The following is a 15,462-nucleotide window of genomic DNA, read 5'->3' on the forward strand; positions in this document are numbered from 1 at the left end:
GTTTATTTGTTGAGAAACCTAGAGGAGGGGGCAAGGCTTTCGACGATGTGTGTATACCGGGTGATGGTTTTGAGTTGTGTCAGTCAAAAATTCGAAGAGGAACCATCTCATGGAAAAATGTTTCTGATGGTTTTGAGGGGAAGCCCACTTATGCTAGAAATTCTTCCATTTAATTTAAGATACAAAAGTTTTGTATCAATCAATTTTCCATGAATGGTAGTGACTTTACAGTAAAACGGTTGAGTGTATATCCAAGCGGTCCTATCTTCCGAGAGATGCGCAGCCCACAACGCCATCTCTCGGCCAAACAAACAGTCACTGCTTTACATATCTACTCCCAAAACTGAAAAGCTTATAATTCCTTCACCTAATTCATATTCAATTTTTTTCAGATGGCCAGCATAGAAGTTTCCCTTTCAAGTACCCCCAGAAGAAAGAAGAATGGAAGTATAGGAGGCTTCAGTCTCGGGTCGTCGATACGTTCTATTCCAAAAGAAATCGCCACCAAAGAACTGGACAACTTACGAAATGCCCTAAGAGACAAAGAAAATATCATACAAACACTTAAGGGACAATTGACAATACCTGGCATAAGACTGCTTAATATTAAAAATGGGGGATCGACGAATTCAGTTGGAAGCAGAGAATTGACTGACGTGGAGAAAAAGCAAGCAGAAGAAAGGCTGAATAGATTGAAAATAGATGTAGATAATAAGAAACTGGCAATAAAAAATCTCAAGATGGCTTTAGAAAGATTAGATATAACAGAGTAAGTTTTACATTATTTTTCGAAGTTGAAGCAGAAATCACGAATATAAATTAACCTTTTCCCTCAAAGTTTTTTCGCTACCGCTAAGGATAAGGTTCCAGAATATCAGAAATCTGAAAATTTTTGGTCTGAAATAATTATGTATTTCTCTGGTTCTGAGATTAAATTAAAATTTTGCATGAAGCTTAAAATTGTTATTTCTTATATTATGTATTTAATAATGTAGAATCTAAACAAGTTATCTATCTGTTGACTCTGAAAACTCAATATCCGACCTAGTTCAGATTTTGCATTATTATATAAAATAACAATTTTAGATATCGAACAGAATTCTTCTTGGATTTTCTCTAGTTTCAGTCTTTAAAAATCTTAAGACCTAAGTCTTCATGACAAATACTGTGTTATGTCGTTTGAGGAATTCCCAATCTGGATGAGGAATCGACGAACCTAGATTTTTGTCAACACTACAGGCTACAAAAGCAACATTTTCAGTTGTTTTTGAGCGACGCACACGGTTTTGATCACTAACTTGTACCAACAGCTCAAATTTTTCCACCAGCTACATTATTGCTGACTGAGAAGGTGCTTTACAACAACCCATAAGTGCTTTAGCTATGCCAACTGTGACTGCAAAATTTTCACCATTTTTTAGTGAATTTTAACAATTTCTATTCAATTATTTTCAAAATAAACCATCGATTTGCAGTAACATCGACGTTCGAATACAACAAGCCGAACTCGAGTACCAACTTGGGCGTGAAGAACTGAACCTACTCACCCTCTTGGAAGAGACCAGAACCCTCCAATTGTGCTTAGACGAATCAAATAAAGTCAACAACACAATGAATACGCTCTTCAGGTGAGTACTTACGAAATTCGACACTGATTTATGTTATATGTTCTTTTTTTCTTCTCAGCTGTGTGCATGAAAAAGGTAACGTAAGTCTGATTGGTATCGAGGTGGAGTTCGATCCGAAAAGTCCGAAGTTTGGAGCTGGTGAAAAAGAGCAGGGTGGACTTTGGATTGATTGGGCCTTGGAGGAGACTGGACTGTGTAGGGATGATAGGTGAGTTCACATTGAAGTCATTTTTTCTCTAAGTTCTTCTTTAATTTCACAACTCAACTAGAAATTCAGTTTTCTGACAACTAAGTGAAGTTATTATATTCGAATTTCCATGTATCGGATGTACCAAATACGTTGTGTTCTAAGGGAATCTCAGATCTCAGATCCCTTTGAGAAAAAAATGAATGGTACATTTTCGGGCTCGATATCAAAGAAGAATGTCCTTTCGATACCAAACAATCGTCCACATAAGGATTGTTAGGGTAAAAAACCCTGCTAGTGTTCACTTCTAGAAGTTTTTATTCCTCTACCAACAAATCATAAAGTAATAAATATAGATAGAGGGAGTATACGCAATTTTTACATGTCACCAACATGGTTAGATTGCGTTGTCGGATTGTGATATATTTTCAAATCCACAATTTTACTATATCATTACGAATGTATATTATATAGAATGAAATATATTTATTTGAGTGATTCCCGATTAAATATGCAAATTTGGATATTTGGAATCCGATATTTCTCCTAATTGGCGAATTTATAATAAGCAGAAGATTTATTAGTGTCTGTATGTACCTGCTGAAATCCAAGGTTTGGCAACTTTTGCTCTCCTAGTGTCATCGGTTGTTTCACGTCGTTTGGCGCGCTTTGAATTTGTTTTCTGAATTTCTGATATATTTAGGTATTTATTCCAATATATTTTCAGTTAATATGAAACGTTGATTCACTATGGGACATAAGAAGTGCGTTCTTTGTGGAGAAACTCGCGAATTGAGTGAAATATCGTATCACTGATATGTTTTCATTTCCGCGCGCTTCATGTCGAATTTGATAGTTCATGTTGGGGACAAAGTTTGCTCACTGAAAATGACATATGCTTCCTCTATCTATGTTTATTACTCTGAGATCCTACCTTATTTTCAGAAGTCAACTATAGCACCAATGAATAAACATTTGAAATTGGAAGCGTTCTTAATTGTGATTTGAATATTATTCCACATTAAATATTTCCTTGTCGCAAAATGCATTACAGAGTAATCATATACAAGAACAATATGAGAAAATGCAGTGAAAACAATTCACTACAGCTATTCGCTCGACAACAAAAAAAACCGCTATCTCTTTTGATATCTTGATGGGATTTAACTATTATTCAATTAATTTACGAGAGCATTGCTCTGATGATGAATGAATATTACAAAACGCTGCCTGGGCCCGTAATTGGCGAGTTGTTTACAATGTTATGATGCCCTGGGTGATTTAACCAGAATGGTGGTACCTAGTTCACACAATTTCAAAATATTTCACCGGCATATAATACCCTATTTTCGAGATTAGGATAGCTTATTGTGCAGTAATCGTAATGAAGTTTTAACAACAGGCTTTCAACTCTTCCTTCTTCCATCGCGGAGATTGATTGATGTCGGAAAGGTGAATGCATGTAAATAAAGAGAAAATGTTCACAGGAAATTGCTGAATTGTGCAGCCTCATTTGGTCAAATTGAGCTACGATATGAGGAATAATAATGAGGAACATTTTAGAAGAGATCTGACTTGGCGTCAGGAGCTTTTCAGCGCTAGTTCACTCATGCTCCTTTGACGTCCTTGGAAACTACAGAACTTTGTGATAGTTATAACGGGTGTTTTTTTTCGAGGTATATAACTTTAAGTTGACATTACTGTTCAAATGGCGACCGATTTAACAGCTGTCAAATGATTTATTCTAAGTTTGGTTTGGAAATTCATCATGAATAGACTCACGCCTGAACAACGCTTGCAAATAGTGCAATTTTATTTCGAAAATAATATTTCTGTGCGGAATACGTATCGCGCACTACGTCAATTTTATTTTGTTTAGCGATGAAGCACTCTTCTGGTTGAATGGCTACGTAACAAACAAAACTGCCGCATTAGGAGTGAAGCTAATCCTCAAGTGTACGTCGAAACACCGTTACATCCAGAAAAACTGACTGTTTGGTGCGCTTTATGGGCTGGTGGAATCATTGGTCCGTACTTCTTCAAAAACGATGATGGCCAGAACGTTGCAGTCAATGGTGATCGGTATAGAGCCATGATTACTAACTTTTTCATTCCTGAATTGAACAACCATGATGTCCAGGAGCTGTGGTTCCAACAAGACGGCGCAACATGTCACACAGCTCGTGCCACAATCGATTTATTGAAAGACATGTTTGGTGACCGCCTAATTTCACGTTTTGGACCTGTGAATTGGCCTCCAAGATCTTGTGATTTAACACCGCTAGACTACTTTCTGTGGGGCTATGTGAAGTCATTGGTCTATGCGGATAAGCCACAAACCCTTGACCATTTGGAAGACAACATTCGCCGTGTTATTGCCGATATACGGCCACAAATGTTGGAAAAAGTCATCAAAAATTGGACGTCCAGATTGGACTACATCCGAGCCAGCCGTGGCGGTCATATGCCAGAAATCATATTTAAAATGTAATGCCACAAGATTATCTTGCGGATAAATAAAATTCATGTCAATCGAATAATCTATCGTTGTATTATTGCAATTTAAAGTTCTATAGCTCTAAAAAAACACCCTTTATTTCTGTTATCCGTGCGCACTTAGACTAAATAAGAGGATTCCTCGAGCGAGAGACTGAAACATTCGCCAGGTGACTTTATTAGTAGTTTTCTATGAAATCTATTGGTAGATTTTGGTAGTTTCAGAAATATCTTTCCAAACTTGGCCAGAATGGCCAAGGATTTTTTATCAACGCTAGCATCTTCAGCTCCTATAGAAAGACGATTTTCCAGAGCTACTCTTACAGTTACAAAAACTAGCAATTGGTTAGGCGACAAATCTATAAGATGCCTCATGTGTCTTTGATCCTGGATGGAAAATTATGGAACCAAACAAAGCCTTGTGGTTTCTCAATATTAAGAAACTTTATTTTTTCATCATTGTTTATTTTGTTAGGATTTATAGTGATTCAATTTATGTTTCTATCTCAAAAAAGTTGATATTTTTGGTTTTTATACAATAAGTCTAATAAATAAAAGTGTTTTTTGCAAGGTTCCTTATCATTTCATCATTTTCTTTATTGATGTGACACTACACAATAAAACTGCTGAAATTCAGCTTGATATGATTTAAGAACTTGATAAATAAATACTTGACTTGAGATTGAAAAACTACTACTTGAATTGAGCTTGACTTGATTTCAAGTCAAGGCTTGAAAATCAAACCAAGCCGTGAATCCATATTCGTGATAAATATTAAATATGCTGCTCTTGATACCACTTGGTAACCAGCCATATTAAGTCTTTTATTAATTTCCAATCATTTTTTACCGTTTTTTATTTCATTTCGTACAAGAGGTACCCATATTTAACTTTTCATCTCCATATAAATAATTATATGAAAAGTAGTTACTATGGAAATTTGAAATAAATTAATTCGACTCAAACATTTCAATTTCTATTTTGCTTAGTTACGAAAGTTACTAATTCACAATCGTAAAAAGTGTTCGTTTTTTTGCACTAGATATTCAAGCACTACTCATCCAATGGTTCAATGTCTGGAGAGTTGTCTATCATTAAAACTACATTTCTACTAAATCCCATATGTCATCTATCGCTCTTTCATAACATAATCACTATTTCATTATGGCTGAAATGAATATGTGGAAATTGCATGAATGAATTTAAGATTTACCATTTCATACTAGAAACAACCTCTCAGCATTCTCACTGAAATATACATGGTTGTGATTCAATAGTTTTATTTTATTATTTCTAATAATAAATCTTCGGATTCGTTTGAATGAAACAAAATTTCAATCATACTCCCGTAATTTGTATTATGTAAGTTTTTCTCAAAAACTTTGGGAGGCATTCACTTGAAATTCAGTTCAAGAATCAATTGTTATTCAACATTGATCCTGCTAATTCGAAAACACGAGCCACGAATCTTTAAGAGAAGAATCAAGCAATCAGATCAATAACAAATCGTCAACAATCGGCAAAACATTATAATGGAATTCAAAATATGTTCTTTTTTCACACCTATCGAGATATTTTGAGTCGAAAAAGAAAAAATAAACCATAGTAATACAATTTGTAGAGTTTTTGATTTCTTAAGCAGCATCAATTACCATAGCTTCAAACATCTTCGAGCTCAACATCATAATTTGAATAAAAAGTGTTTGAAATTTTAACGACGACTATACAAAATATGCATAAACTAATTTCATGGTGAGACTAGATCCCGTTATCTATTTTGTTACTCAATGCCGGACTAATGTCGAAGAAGACTCCTAAACGATACAGAAAAGAACTTGTACAAAACAGTGCGACTCCATCTGTTTTATAACGTATAAGACAATTACCGGAAATTATTCAAAGGTTATTGTGATCTCCCATCCGTGTTTCCGGCAGTTATGAACCTACGACCGGAACGAAACTCCTTCCCAACAAAGAGAATAGAAATACTGGAAGGATGCGAAGAAAAAAACGTAGATCATATTGGTTGTTGAGGGGTTGCGAAAAAACTGAAAAAGAGGGTCTAATTGATTAGTCGATTTAGTATTTAATTAACAAAATTTATATGGAGGGTCTGAAATATGTCCCAAGTACCTTTATTCGTTTGAAAGATACTGTGTTATGTATTTCATCTAAAACTTTCAATCGATATGACTCTTGAACACCTTTATGGATTTTCATAAAAATTTTAGGAAATGAATATAGGATGAAGTTCAATATTTCCTTTTAGTGACTTGTCGATAGCGTAGTTTCGGACTAAAAAAGTAATATACCAGCTAACAAAGAAACTGCAACATCCAGAAGGAGCTGTTTAAATTTCAAATTTTTTTCGGTAAAACATAAATAGTCGAGCAAGGAGTAAATGATTGAATTTGGAGAAAAAATCGTGTAGGTTTTTTCATGTGAACAAGTTTTATTACTTGAATATTGTAGTCGAAACAGAACAGAACAGAAATCCAACTACTGTTATGAAATGTGTCAAGCGTGGTTTGATTATGCCCAAAATCGAAGAAGAGTAGGCACCGGACGTCGAAGGGGAACAAATGAAGTTCAAGATCGACGTCTAAGACTTATGGCCATTAGAGACCGATTTGCGACAATTCGATCTTTGGTTGATGAGTGGTTAGGAGAACAAGGCCATCCTGTAACTGTCCGAACGGTTTACCGCCAGGTAAGGTCTATTGGACTGCAACATCGACCCAATCTTGTGTTACCTCTGACGGTTGAGCATCGCCGGCAACGATTACAGTGGTGCAGAGAACGTCAACATTGGAGTGTGGAATGGCATCAGGTCGTCTTTTCTGATGAATCTCGATTCTTCTTGGGTGCACATGATGGCCGAAGGAAGGTCTGGGAGGAAGACGTGAACTTCAGTTTAATGTTGAGCGTCATTTACACCGGACAGAAGGCGTTATGGTATGGGGTGCTATTGCACATGCAAGTAGTTCACCTTTAGTCTTTATTCGAGGTATCATGACAGCACTGCCTCACCTTCAAGAAATTGTGGAGCCATATGTCCTCCCTTACCTTAACCGGGTCGAGAATCCAATATTTCATCAAGATAATGCCCGACCTCATGTTGCCAGAATTAGTTTAAACTTTTTCGAATCGACCCATGTGAATCTTTTGCCATGGCCGCCCAGATCCCCCGATCTTTCGCCCATAGAGCATTTTTGGAACATCATGGGTAAAAGGCTTGGAAATTTACCCCAGCCCCCACGGACTTTGGCGGCTCTTTGACATGAAGTACAGGTAGCTTGGGATAGTATCCCTCAAGAAGAAATACACCATCTTATTGCATATCAATGCCGAGACGTGTTGGGGAGTGTATAGATAATCGCGGTGGACAAACACATTATTAAAAATTTATTAAGAAATATTGTGAGCCTTTCATTTTTCTCTTCAAATTTCAATCATTTACTCCTTACTGTACTTTCTATGTTTTGCCAAAAGAAATTTAAAAAGCTCCTTCTGGGTGTTGCAGTTTCTTTGTAAGTTAGTATATTTTTCATGTTATATAATCCATCAATTTTTCGAAAAGCGTATTCATAATCAAAAACTACACTAAAAGCTCTATCGAAAAAGCCTATTAGCAATTATGGCAGAATTCGTAGCAATATTTTCTGTAAGAAACTTGTTCAACTATGCTCATTTGAATTCAACAATTACCCCCTCGATTTCAAGTCCTTGAGTGGGTTTCTTCTAGAGTCCTATGCTTGTTACCGTCTTGTAGTTATTTTAATTTGATTGGATATTTCGAATTATTGAGAAAAAAAAGTTATAGAAATCATTTGGCCGAATATAACATTCGTTCGATCATAAATGATCAATTTGTCATATTTTATTCAGAAATCCCAACATAAAAAATTTCAGTACATTTTATTATTTCGAACTTTTTCCTCCACACAGGCGGTCATTGGTTTGCCCAAATGTATGTACAAAGTGCAAAAATCGGTTTTTCTATCAAATTCGGTGGGAATAGCCCTCCTTATTCTTTTTCAACTAGGCCTCTCGTAATTTTTATGGTTAACATTTTCAGTATCAAATCAAAATCTTTCAAAATCAACTCAACTCTGTCAATTGGTTCTCTTGAAATATCTGTTAGGTATTTCGAGAATTTGATCTATGAGTTAAAAATCGAATAATAAGATTAAAATGATAAATTTCACGAAATTTCAGACACTGAATTCAAAACTCTATTGAAGTCTATAGGTTGGTACTGAGAATCAAGAATTTCCGAAAAATGTTTCGGAATTAGATTCAAATAAGAAATAATGAACTCTAAAAAAAAATTTACAGATGCATTTCCTTCTATTCCCATACATAGCACTTATAGCAGTTGCAGGAAGTTCTAATTTCGCATCAATTTGTATCCTGAAGCCTGCCTTTGTTCGACCAAGAATCGATCCACAACCTGTAAGGAGCGTGTTACCAAACAATGAACTCACTCCATTGAATGCCAAGATCCATTTTGGTCTCCCAAATAAGCCCATATGTTTTCGCTGACTTCCTCAACAACTCAATTCTGAGCTGATTTATCTTCCTTTATTCTTCAAAACAAATAGTGCCGACGCATGTCTCATGTGTAATAGTTATTGCATTATTCACCATTGTTCTTTACTTTAACTGAAACTAGATACCTTATTTGTTGATATAACTGTAGTGATTTGTGGAAAATTACTGTTTATGTTGCGAAGCTCTTGGAATGAGCAGAATTAAAGTTGCGTTCACACTGATGGAATCTTCGTATAGGGAACGTTAATACACTCGATTTCTGATGTAAAAAATTGGTATGTAGCGCCAAGTTCGTGAGTTTGAATGAAGGTTGTTGTAGTTTCATCGTTATCAAACGTTGGAAATAAACATATAATATGAAGCATCTTTTAGACTACACCATAATCCTTTCGTGACATTTTTTTTTTACGAATTCCATCTTCAAGGTCTATAATCGATTGTGGGGCTTTGCCATATACCTTATCTCTCACATGGCCCCACACAAAAAAATCGAAATGTGTTGAATCACTAGATCTCGGCGACCAATTTTGATCACCTCTTCGAGAAATAATAAAGCCCAGTAACTTTTCTTGCAAAATTGCAATTGTTTCGTTATTTGTGTGGCCATCTTTTGAAGCGATCCACGACTCGATCCAAGTTTTTAACTCTTCAGAAGACCGGAAGTGCTGGTCAGCCAGACCGTATGCCATTGATCGAAGCAAATGATTGTCCGAGGGAGCAACGTCTGGAAAATACGGCGGGTGGGGTAGGACTTTCCATTTCAACGTTTTCAACTTCTCAGTTTCACGACATAGGGTCGCGCATTGTCATGCTTTGAAATCACTTTATCATGTCTCTCGTTGCATTGCAGCCGTTTGTCTTTCAATGCTTAGCTCAAACGCATTAATTGCGTTCGATAATGATCGCCTGTGATTGTTTCAGTCGGTTTAAACAACTCATAATACACTACGCCGAGCTGGTTCCACCAAATACTGAGTATGATATTGGAACCGTGAATATTCGGTTTGGCCGTCGACGTGGAAGTATGATCGGTATATCCCCATGGTTTTCTGAGCTTGGGATTATCGTAATGAACCTATTTTTCGTCTCCAGTTACAATGCTATGCAGAAATCCCTTACGCCTTTGCCTTGCAAGCAGCTGTTCACAAGCAAACGTTCAACTCGTACGGTACACAATTTCCTTGTTTCTGAATCATTCCCATGACTTTCCGGCTTGTTGCGTCGCTCTCAATGATCCTGCCAATTCTTGTTGCGTTTGACACGAGTCTTGATCAAGTAATGCTTCCAATTCTGCATCTTCGAAAACCTTCTCTCTTCCACGGCCATGCAGATCTTCAACGTCAAAATCACCGTTCTTGAAGCGTTGAAACCACTTTCGGCAGAAAATCAAAACCCCCCGCAAATGACGAGAATTTGGCTCGTAAGCTGACATGTTTAATTGAGATTAACTTTATGATGCTGACACAAATCGACTAATATTTCGATGGCGTCATGTTTACAAATACCTAAGCTTATTGTATATCAACGATCTATTTATTTCGACTACCACTTACCGCTTCAGCCATCTAATGACGAAAGCAAAGTTGTACACCTAATACAAACCACGGTTTCCATTCTTCACGTCACTAACTGGTCCCAACAACTCAAATTTTTCCATCAGTTTCACTATTGTCATCCGAAAACCTGAAAGTGATTTAGTTTTGCAATCTGTAACTGCACAATTTTCACCATTTCTGTTGTGGATTTTAACAATTTTAATGATTTGTTGTCGCGTGAATCGTTTCATTTTAATATAATAGTGTATTTTTTACATGTCAAATGTCAAAAGATGACAGTTTCGAATGTGACAGTTGTCCAGATAGCGGGCTATTCAAAATGAACCCTTTTAATGGAAAACCTTCTACAAAATAGCAATTTCAAACCAAAATTTCATATTGAGCTCGTCGCAAGAACCATAGATTATTCAAGCAAAATATGGAAAGAAATTATCCAATATTTACGTCGAAAGTTACCCAAGGAGAATGCACCATCGAAAGAGAGATCCCTTGTTAGGGATCATCAGTACCGCATAACTCGACCCAAGATGACGAACAAACGAAATAGCAGGCACCTTATTGAACGCTGGCAGACTTTGACAATGGTTATGTGGATGGCATTTTGCCGAAACATTAACCAGATAAGTAATATTCTGAGATATTTATACACTTGGAAATCGTACTTCTTTTCCTTCATTCATTACCAAACAGCACGATACTATTCGAGTTTTTCACCGCTACACAGGTAAATTGAAATGAACAGAAATTTGTCAATCTCATGTTCCGTTTGGACAAGTCGAAAAAAAAAATTAACTGATGCCTGCCCCATTGGGAATGAAACGAGAAAGTATACAGCTCCCGAGAACTCATGAATTCCAATCCCATACATTCTTGGCGAACAGTCCGCATTGTAAATGTACGATACCATAATCAGTTACAAAACTAATTAAATTCATTCCCGAACGAAGTAATTCCAAGTTCGTCTTAACATCTCACCGCAACCAATTCATCTTTTCGTTACAGAATCATCGAGGTGAACGGAAAAATAGTATTGACAAAAACGAGAGACGATCTGGCTCGTCTTCTAGCTGCGGCTCCGGATCCGGCACAGATGGTTGTTCTCAGGAAGATGGAGAACAACACCTCCTCGACGAAGACGTCCATCGATTACAAAAAAGAAGTGACTGTCTTGAGAACGGAGCTGGATACTGTTAAAGAGAGGGCTGAAGAAGCTCAAAAAGCCAAAGATGGCCTTAGATCTGATAATTTAAGGCTGACACACAGGATTTCCTACTTGGAAGAGCAGGTAAAACTTTAACCTTATTCTATCGGCGAAAAAATGTAGGTGGATAGGAAATCAAAAACGTGTTATTAGACTGTTGCTAATTAAAAAGTTTAGAGATTCATGTAGAGAAATATTAAAGGAGCTAAGTATAGGTACTAATGATGGTTTATGCTTCCATGACTGCCTTTCATTCAGCATTCAGCAAAAATTTAAAAATAAATTCTCAGTATATAACAGAAATATGAAATTCACAAGAAGTTTTGTAAACATAAAGTACCCACAGCATAGACTGTCTACGTTTGAGACAAATCTATCTTACATATGTATACAAATATTCAATATATGTTACCTAGAAATTCAAAAATAATATAAGCTTTGGGCAATTCAAACAAAGTTTTTAATCAGCTTGGAGTTATATTCACCGTGAATATTTTTTTTTTTTATGTTTTTCAAAATGTGATACTATTTAATTATGTCTTTTTGTATCTTCGAGATAATTTTCAAATATTGAACTGTTTTAGCCGTCACTATTTGGTAGTTGATAATGACTAAAACAAGTTTCAAACTTTCTATCTCAACTTATAACTTGAAATTGCTCAGAAATCCTACCAGACCCTGTTGGCGGAATGAAATTCCGCCCTTCTCCGTACAAGGGCCACCTCTTGTGCATACTACAACCTGTTAACATTTTCTGACATTCTCCAAACATGAACTCTTCTTCAATCTGAAATGAGTCCAAACCTTGACCTGAGGCATTCAACCAATTACCAATATTCCAATCTGCTTGTTGCTGAGCTCATTCAAACCTATCTAAGCGATTTCCTCTTGGCTGAGCTTTCCAAGACCTTCTGGAGTGCAGGTAGACTTTCCGCAATTGATTACTAATGATTCTACGGAAATACTCAAACTATGGGTTTCATATAATGGTCTCCTTAGATCTTCACGTAACAATCTGTCTTCTGCTGCAGTTGTGATTCAGAAGCGATCATTATAATGAGATAACACTCTTACTGGTGTTGAGAGCTTCTGCTACAAATAACATCCAAATGTCTGCTTGGATCATGTCTATAGCTTTATTCATTTGAGCAATATTCAAAAGGTTTCTAGGCGTTATTGTGAAAAATGGGCAGATTTCCAGGCTTAACAAGATCCACTTAGGACTTATATGACTACCTAATGATATGAAACATTATGATTGCAACTGCATAAACAAACAAGAGGTAGCCAGCCGTCAGACTGTATGGGTGTCGAATAATCTACAGAGGTAGATAACATAAACATGAGAACTGCATGAAAAATATATGGTAGCAAAATATTGTCAGCAATTGTGTTGTAGCATAGATACAATATTTCATGAAATCAACAATATCCTCAGATTTTTGCCAGGTGTGTGGTAAAACTGCAACCAACTGCTACACAGATTTCAGGTTTCAAAGATAGGTCAAATTCTATAATTAATCAAATCAGTCTTAAATAATCACTCAGTCTTGAATAAAATCACATTTTTTTTTGTATTCTTAAGCTTTAACCGGCTCTAAATAATATTTTTTCCTTTCAGGTATCGGAGCTTCTGAGCAGGAAGAGTTCTGATTCCGATATAAGGATAGTGACGCGAAGTCCAATAGTCTCAACTGTAAAAAGCAGCCAAAACATCACCAACATCAATATATCCCACCAATCAGGCCCCTCATCTCCAAGTGGAAGCAGTAGTTCCAAGGATATCCAGGTGTTCCAAAAAGGACCACAAGTGACAGCTTTGGTATCCAATCTCCCCGGCCTTGAAACCTGCAAAGACAACCACACCTCCTTACCAGTCAGATCGAAGAGTAGTTTATCCAACGTTTCGAATTCCCATCATTCATCTTCAGGACATCCTGTATCAGATAATCACAGCTGTCACAAGACTCATCGGCACAAACATAAAAGTAGAAATGGGATGTGCAGTTCGGGGAGCACTCAGACTTTAGACCAAACAAACGACAAAATCACCTACAGGAAACATTCGCATCATCATCACCATTACAGGGAGAAGGATTATAGTTCAGAGACTAATTCAGCAATCGAGCAGATCTCTAGATACAACAAGAAGAACCTGGAGAATGGTCATAAACAGTCTGAGAGGGAATCCGCTCAGAATGGGAATAATATCATGGATCAGAGTTACCACAAGGCTACAAAAATTGTTCACGATTTAACTAGAAGAAGTGATATTAGTAACTACGAGAAGCACAGGCAGAAATGCTTGATGGCTTCAGAAAAATACAATGGGGATATATTGAAGCATTACAACTCTAGGAAATCTACTTCTGTGTTGGACTTTCGCTCGGAAATACACATCGGGCCGAAGTACACCGACTGTAAGAGCACAGAGGAGTTGAATGGCAACGATAGTGACTGTAATTTCAGACAGAGGATTCAAAATTCGCAAAGTATGAAATCGTTGGATTTCGACAGTGACTGCAACTCCACCAAACTGACCAATGGTAAACTGTCATCGTGTAGTAAATCCATAGACTACACTTCTGAACCGCTGGATAACAACAAGAAATCCATGAGCTGTTATACTGAGCAGCAGAAACGACCTATGCCGCCTAAGAAACCCCTGAGGCTATCTTTGCACAAAGCGCAAAGTCTGCAATCGGTGGATACCGGGCCTAATGATTCTTCAAATAGAGAATCCAGGAAATCAGTGAAACGGACTTACAAGGGGGACATGTCCTCCCATAAGGTGCATAATAATAATTCGTTAAAATGGAATTTGGGACAGAATCAGAGGATTGTAGAAAATGGTATTGAGATGACGGGCAGCTGGTGCTAGGCTCGTTCTAGTGTAATTTAAAATAGAAGATTATTTGTGTACAAATTATTTCTTAAGAGTTTTATTTATGTATATTTTTTTCGAAATATATTTCTAGAATTCTATACACCCAATTGAGATGTTTTACTTACCTATATATTAATATTTAGTTTTGATCTATTATTTTTTAGGGGGGGGGTCTATACCGTTCCAGCGATCAGTTCACAAATTAGTACCTACGCTTTATTTTATTTTTACTTTTATTCATTTCAGAGAGTACGTCATTGCAGAAAGTCCTTATTAATTTTTTTAAAATGGAAAAAAAGAATTAGTTGAATTTTTTATTGAAGAATAAGTATGTGCATGATAAAACTTTCCAAAAAAACACTTATTTTTTATGTATTTTCTCAAAAAAATATAATAGAAATGTCTTTTCAAAGGCTGAAAAAACGATTTTTCTAAAATTAAAAATGAAGACGTAAAAACGTATTTCAATTCTTGCATGTGGTAGAAAAGGAAAGTAAATCAGAGGAACGTTGAAATTTGCCTTACTCGTCCTGAAAAGTGGTGGAATCTCAAAAACGCTGAGGAAGGAGCAGTAGTTAAAGTTTGACATATCACGAGATATCCACGTGGTACAAACCCCTCTCAATGTAAAAAAAAGCTGTCGATATGGTTATATCATAGTGAGATTTTGGTACCAACCAAAAACTTCTTGTTACGTTTTGAAGCTTTCACAAATCTGACAATATTTGCTCTCTCTACTGTTCTCATTGATTCACAATGTTGCCTATCTGACATAGTTAATCAATTTTGACGTTTTCATTTCATTCTTTTGAAATTGTTGCATGCAAAGTCAACACTTCTTCCAAAGCGAAAACAAAATCCAAAGTTTCAGAATACTTTTACAACCAATTATTGATGTTTATTTTATGGTAGAAATATTAAAGAATCAACAGTCTGGAAACCATGCTGGAAAA

The 15,462-nt window shown here is 36.3% G+C and overlaps 1 protein-coding gene across 4 annotated transcripts in view; it reads left to right on the forward strand.

The window, feature by feature from the left end:
- The window catches only part of LOC123680482, a 129,571-nt gene extending 114,955 nt beyond the window's left edge, over window positions 1-14,616 (forward strand). For all 4 annotated transcript variants that reach the window (XM_045618406.1, XM_045618403.1, XM_045618402.1 and 1 more), the window contains 5 exons: window positions 393-769; window positions 1,476-1,628; window positions 1,687-1,836; window positions 11,424-11,706; window positions 13,244-14,616. In XM_045618406.1, the coding sequence (XP_045474362.1) occupies window positions 393-769; window positions 1,476-1,628; window positions 1,687-1,836; window positions 11,424-11,706; window positions 13,244-14,503 (2,223 nt within the window). In that variant the 3' untranslated portion in view covers window positions 14,504-14,616. The remainder of the gene's footprint in view (window positions 1-392; window positions 770-1,475; window positions 1,629-1,686; window positions 1,837-11,423; window positions 11,707-13,243) is intronic.
- The last annotated feature ends 846 nt before the right edge of the window (window positions 14,617-15,462 follow it).

Source organism: Harmonia axyridis, chromosome 5 (genome assembly GCF_914767665.1).
Source record: "Harmonia axyridis chromosome 5, icHarAxyr1.1, whole genome shotgun sequence".
NCBI lineage: Eukaryota > Metazoa > Arthropoda > Insecta > Coleoptera > Coccinellidae > Harmonia > Harmonia axyridis.